This window comes from Lissotriton helveticus, chromosome 2_1 (genome assembly GCF_964261635.1).
Source record: "Lissotriton helveticus chromosome 2_1, aLisHel1.1, whole genome shotgun sequence".
NCBI lineage: Eukaryota > Metazoa > Chordata > Amphibia > Caudata > Salamandridae > Lissotriton > Lissotriton helveticus.
Genome location: NC_136059.1, coordinates 1452587210 through 1452593209, shown reverse-complemented (window position 1 = coordinate 1452593209; position 6000 = coordinate 1452587210). Strand labels below are relative to the sequence as shown.

The window sequence follows — 6000 nt, the reverse complement described above, 5'->3', positions numbered from 1 at the left end:
GTGGGTGCGTCTAAGTAGCTCCGGTGACGTCATCTTGGCGCCAACTACGCATGCGGAGCCGCACGACGACACCTACCGACGGGCAGGGGTACTGCTGACGAAAAACTTTCCGGATCCAGTCTGATGCCTGGGGGTAATTCTAAGGTAAGGAATCTATCACTACGTGTTTCTTACAGATACAAAAGGTATATTCCGTTTACGTTAAATGAATGGTAAATATCTGCTGTGTTTTATTATCATTTCTATTTCTAGCCATCAACGATCTATACCTATTTCAAATAAACTATATTTCCTGCCACATTTATTACTATCACACTGTCATCTTGGCTTAAAAAACCATACTACAGAACCAGAGAGCAAGGACAACTTTTTATTGCTACCAGAAGAGCATTCATGGGTACAATGGATTTGACAGCAGTACCTTCCACAGACTGCCGGGAGCGATCAAGGAGGAGGATAAGGCAATGCAGGAAAAAGAAATGTGCATTCAAATTTAGTACACGCTTTAAAAGTTCCATTTGGTTAGAAGGAAGCAACAAAGGGGATTGGCACATGTTAAAATTAAAGGGTAATACAACCGTTTGCAATAGTTGAACAAGCAGCAGTAACTTTGTGCTGTAACAAATAAGAAGTTAAGGAAATACATTTTCACCTGCTTAAAGTCAAACATTTGTTTCAAAGTATAGAGTATTAATTGATGTTAACGCTTTGTCAATTAAGAATATAAAAAGAAAAGGTAATTTTCTGCAACCATATTTCGTACTTGGCAAAAGTAGTGTAAGATTAGCATACCAACTTTCTTAACTTTAGTGTTGAAAACATTACAATTGAGTGATCAACCTTTGAAATGGTAAATGAACACAACTGAGCTACTCGCAAGAGAAACTTGAAAAATGTAGGCAGTAAACATCAAACCTAATTACATGTCTAACCAGTGCAGTCCACTAACATGTCAGACACTTGGCCAGCATATTTTGCAAATCATTAAAAATCACTTAAAATATTATAACAAACAACTTTGTACACCAAAGTAATTTTTTTGTCTATGAATATTTTGTAGTGATAGATAAGAGTACTCTTCATGCACAATACACAGAAAGAGGAGAGTACGTACAGGGAAACGGGGTTGAATGACAATTAAGCTAAATTGTTTGGATGCGTGGTAAATGTGAACTTTGGGAGAAAGGTTACATTACACACACTGGCGAAAAAACACTGGAACGAACAGGGGACCAGAAAGTAAAACAATTCGCTACTTTTTTTGTTATTTGGTTTTTGGGTCTTTTGTCCATTTTTTTTATACATATGTTCTTTTATAATTGTTTTTTAAAACTTTTTTATTAGGTGCTTAGGTAATCGTTGAACTATAATTAGAAGCACAAGAAAACATGGAAAATAGATTGCTCCCTTTTTTAGCCTGGGCAAGGTATGCTCTTCAAAAATTCTGCCTGATATTGGATGTTGTAAAATGGAGGGGGAAAAAAAGTCTTCTACAATGGGTCTGCCAGTTCCTTTGTGGCTACATGACTGAGACAGTCTGCAAAGGTGGACAGGGAGAAACACTGCCCTCTTGCCTTGATAAGACAGTACCACACCCTGCAGCTACACCTTCCATTCCCCCAATCTCAGCAGTGCTGTCTTCATTGTAGAGTCGTTTGATTCCATCGTAGAAGTCGTCCACTTCCATTTCTTCAACTTTGCGCTTAGCAGAATTTTGTTTACATCCAGCAGGGTCTGGCAGGCGTCGGAAGAGGGCTGTACCGTTGACTGGCACTTCTGGTCGGTTGTCTTTGGGTACTCTGGGTCCTGAAATAGAGGAGGGGTGGCATCTAAACACTCCTCTATTGCAGGTGACCAGGGTTTGCTTAAGGGGATCATAGATGTATACAGCATTGGGAGGCAGGCAAGCCTTCAGGTTGGAAAGATGTAGTGCCACAAGCTCTCGACAATGGATCAGCTGTGAACTGTCCATCTGGATATAAAAGAAAGAATACAGAAAAACAAATGAAGGTTAACACAATTACGTATTCTCATTAAAAGAAGATCCTAGTTTTATTAATCCTTTTTGGGAGAAATTACCATTGAGAAAGAATTACTTTTAAGGTAGATAGTAAAACATTTAGGACACACAGATGTCTTTTGTGTGTGCTCGCTGCTAGTATCCACAATACCAACAACGTGCTTAGAAAGAATATGCAAACAAGTGGATGCAATGAAAGGCATAGTTTCAAAGACCTACAATCAGATTTTTGATCTCGCTGTAAAACATAATTGTGGCTACCTGAGGTGCTGAATAGAGTTTCTGCACTATGCAAGAGTGACAAAAAAGTGTAAGATGGCATGAATGAAATGGGCAAACGCTGTTACCTTCACTTTCTGCAGCAACTCGAGAGTGAGAGCAAGCCAATCAGGACGGAGTTTTTCAACTTCCAGGCTGATTATAGCCAGTGCCAACATGGAACCCTTGAACTGCAGAAGTTGGGAGCAGGCCATGCATTGCAACAGTTGGGTCGTGAGAACTGCCACATGTTGGGATGGGTTCATCATTGGCAAGCCAGCTATCAGCTGAGAATTGACGCTCAGGGCAACCGCATGGAACTGGAAATAAAAGACAATTAGGAAAAAGTTACTAGTACAGCTTTTAGAGGCAGCGTGTTTACTTAAGTGAGTAACTACATATTGCTGACCTTTGTATGAGAAATTCAAGTCCTGGCAAGCCAAGCAATAGCCTACATGTGTGTGTGGGCCTACAAACAGTGTCCTACTTCTTGCTACGACGTCAAGCTGAATGGCAAATTATGATAAAGCAAGGTCTCAGTAAACCCTGGGAATCATGCCAAGACCACGACAGAGACCACCGAAATTCACTGGACTATACCAAAATATTGCACTGCTTATTTAGGGTGGCCGGAAGCTTACAAGTTGGTTTCTTTAGTTTTGACCAGCAGTAGGTCCTATGTGCCTGAATGACACGGACCATGGCATTGCACTTGATGGGAGGAAAATACAATCTGAAGTTTGCATTAAGGTGTAGGGCACTGTGGATATCAATGGGTATAACATAGATGTCATAATTAATCATTTGATACATTCCTATAGTTGACACCGACAATTTTACAAATTGATAAAAACAAGGTAACATTCCAAACTCAACCACTAACAGAATTATTTACATGTAAATTAACACTACAACCCAAACTAGAAAAAGCAACTGCAACCACAACATCTGGACTACTTTGCATTTCCCACCCCTCACAAGCAGTGTTGCCTTAGAAGTAAATGTGGGCAGTCAGTTTTTTCATACTAACCATACAAATGAATGTTTCTTGAAATATACATTATATTCACACGTTTTTACTAAACCACGACAGGAGTAAACGCTGCAAGGAAATCTACACTTTCAAAGTCCAGTGACCACAACTTCTTAGTGGTACCTGCTCAACATTCGCCATAACTACCAGCTAAGATGAGGTACACTGCCCTACTCTTGGTTTATTACTTTAGTTTAGGGCACCTTTTCACACTAATTCAGCATCTATGTTAGGGAAGGCAGGTCCAAAACAAACTCAGGTGCTTTTGCCAACAGCTAAAGGCATCGTGGGAAAAAACTAGTGCCCTATTTGTAACATGTCTAACTCTAACTATTGATGCAAACATTCTTGATGAATGTGGCCTGTGTGCATGAGTGCGTGTGCGCCGAAACAGACATACAGACACAAACAGACACACAGACACAGATATACACACAGACTATTGTTAAAGATTTTAGGAGTAATTCTGCAATTGATGATCCCCAAGTCAATGTTTACGATGTAGACAGTTCATGATTTAGATTAGTTGTTTCTACCCATTCACTTTTTATACATTTTCTTCATTATTTTAAAAAAGGAAATCGTGTATTACCTTCGGATCTATTGCATATACCCTACAAAATGAGCAGTTGGGTGATCATGCTCATATCTCAAGTCTGATTGTTCAAACAAACACCCCTGCAGTAACACATGCTCTGAGGAAGATTGAGGGAGACAGTGATTGGTTGCTTTTGAGTCGATGATATATTGCTGCAATAAGGACAAACACTGACGTAAGAAATCAAAAGAAAATAAGGGTGGTTCTATTGCATTTTAAAATCTGCATTGAAGCTCCACCATAAAAATGGCTTTATATTTAGATGCAATGTAAAGAAGGGTTGGAAATCCTGGCAAAATTGCCTTTCAATTTGTCATCAAACCAGAAAACTTGGGAATCTTATCCTCAATAACACTCCTGCTAAGACAGTTGCATACTATTGCAAGTCTGTAAAGTCCTCTCACAGGAGCCCCGACTGCTAGCAAGCAAGCTCCAGAAAATGCTAAAATCAAGCAATTTTCAGAAGGGGTCATGATGCGTGTTAGACCTGGTACCATTGGCGTGAGTCTCGCTTCCGTTTTATTCTGTTGTCTCCTCTGGTTTTTATATGTTTTGCTGGTTTTAGATGCTTTGGGCACTGTGCCACTGCTATTCAGTGCAAGTGCAAGTGCTCCCTATGGTTAAGTATTGTAATGGATTAGTGACTCCATGACTGGCTTGTTTGATTTACTTGTCAGACCCTAGTACAGTGCACCATGTGTGCCCAGGGCCTGTAGATTAAATGCTGTTAGTGGGCTTGCAGCGCTGATTGTGCCACCCACAGAAGCAGCTGGTAAAATGTGTCTCAGGCCTGCCATTGCAGAGCCTGTGTGCAGTTTAGTACTGCCATGTCGACTTGGTATGTGCACCCACTTACCAGTTCCTAAACCTTCCTCTTTCTACAAGTTAGCCACCCCTAAGGTAGGCCCGAGGGCAGAGTGCATTGTAAGTAAAAGGTAGGACATGCCCTGGTGTGTGTGGCATGTCCTGGTAGTGAATTACAGCAAATTTAATTTTTTACTATTGCAAGGCTTCCTGTCCCAATAGGCCAGAATGGGCAGTTTGATTATAACATCTTATAATCCTAACTGAACCAGGGAACATTGAAGAAAAACGAACTCAGAATGTTAAAACACATCTTTTAGTGAAGGTGATTTTTACATTCTGTGTTTGAAAATATCCTTTTAGAAAGTAGGTACTTTCTTACCTAACCATCCAGCCTGCCTCTGCTAGGTTGTGTATTGCATGTCTGGTTTGTGAGTGACAGGAGGGCTTAAGCTCCAACAGTCTGATGAGTCAGGGCTGAGCTGAATAGGACCTTGACTAAATAGAGAGTGGGGGGCGGAGATTTCCTGTCACTCCCCTGAGCCCTCATAGAATAGAGTAGGGGAGGAGATTTTCTTTCAGCTACCTGAGCCAGGTCTGCTTTCAACAATGCTGTCTCCACCTCCTGCCAGGAAGCTGCACAGAACTGGTTTTAACTAGGAACAGGCACCCTCTGCCTTCAGAGGACAAAGGATTTACTAGTATAAAAATTGGGGCTCAGACCCCAAGACTTTAGATCACTTCTGGGAATCAAGACGGACCTTTGCCAAGGAGAAGAAACCAAGGAAGCTGAAGGATTTGACTGCCCCTGTGCCAGTGTGCTATTTTCTGGGGTTGGCCTGCAGTGGTTACTTAATTGCCAAGGAAAGGGGAAAGACCTTTTATTGAACTTTCATCATCTTGAAGAATCTCCAAGGGCTTGAACTGTGCTTGCCTCCTGCTGAAGTCTCAGGGATTCAAGACTTCACCACCAGCTCCACCCTGAATTCCCTTGCTGGAGATTCTGTCTGCAAATTGTTAGGAGCTGGGAGAGCAACTCAACGAGAAGTGGGACGCCATCGCAGCTGATGCCGTCACATCATCGGAGAAGCGTGTCGCCGCCGCAAAGGTCGCTGCTGCATCACTGGCAAAGCGCATCTCTGTCGCAGCTGTTTGTCGTCGCATCACTGGAGAAGCGTGTCGCCACCGTAAGGGTCGTCGTCGCATCACCAGAGAAGCGTGTCGCAGGGCCTGCCGCGGCTCAGAAGTTACAGAGTTCGCCGCACGGTCGTGGGGTGTGCACGCATC

At 42.0% G+C, this 6000-nt stretch overlaps 1 protein-coding gene across 2 annotated transcripts in view; it reads right to left on the bottom strand.

Annotated features, from left to right (window-relative positions):
• Positions 1 to 356: 356 nt before the first annotated feature.
• The window catches only part of CCNI (cyclin I), a 431201-nt gene continuing 425557 nt past the window's right edge, over positions 357 to 6000 (bottom strand). For both annotated transcript variants that reach the window (XM_078676373.1, XM_078676374.1), the window contains 2 exons: positions 2368 to 2598; positions 357 to 1972 (listed from right to left, as the gene is read on the bottom strand). In XM_078676373.1, the coding sequence (XP_078532499.1) occupies positions 1520 to 1972; positions 2368 to 2598 (684 nt within the window). In that variant the 3' untranslated portion in view covers positions 357 to 1519. The remainder of the gene's footprint in view (positions 1973 to 2367; positions 2599 to 6000) is intronic.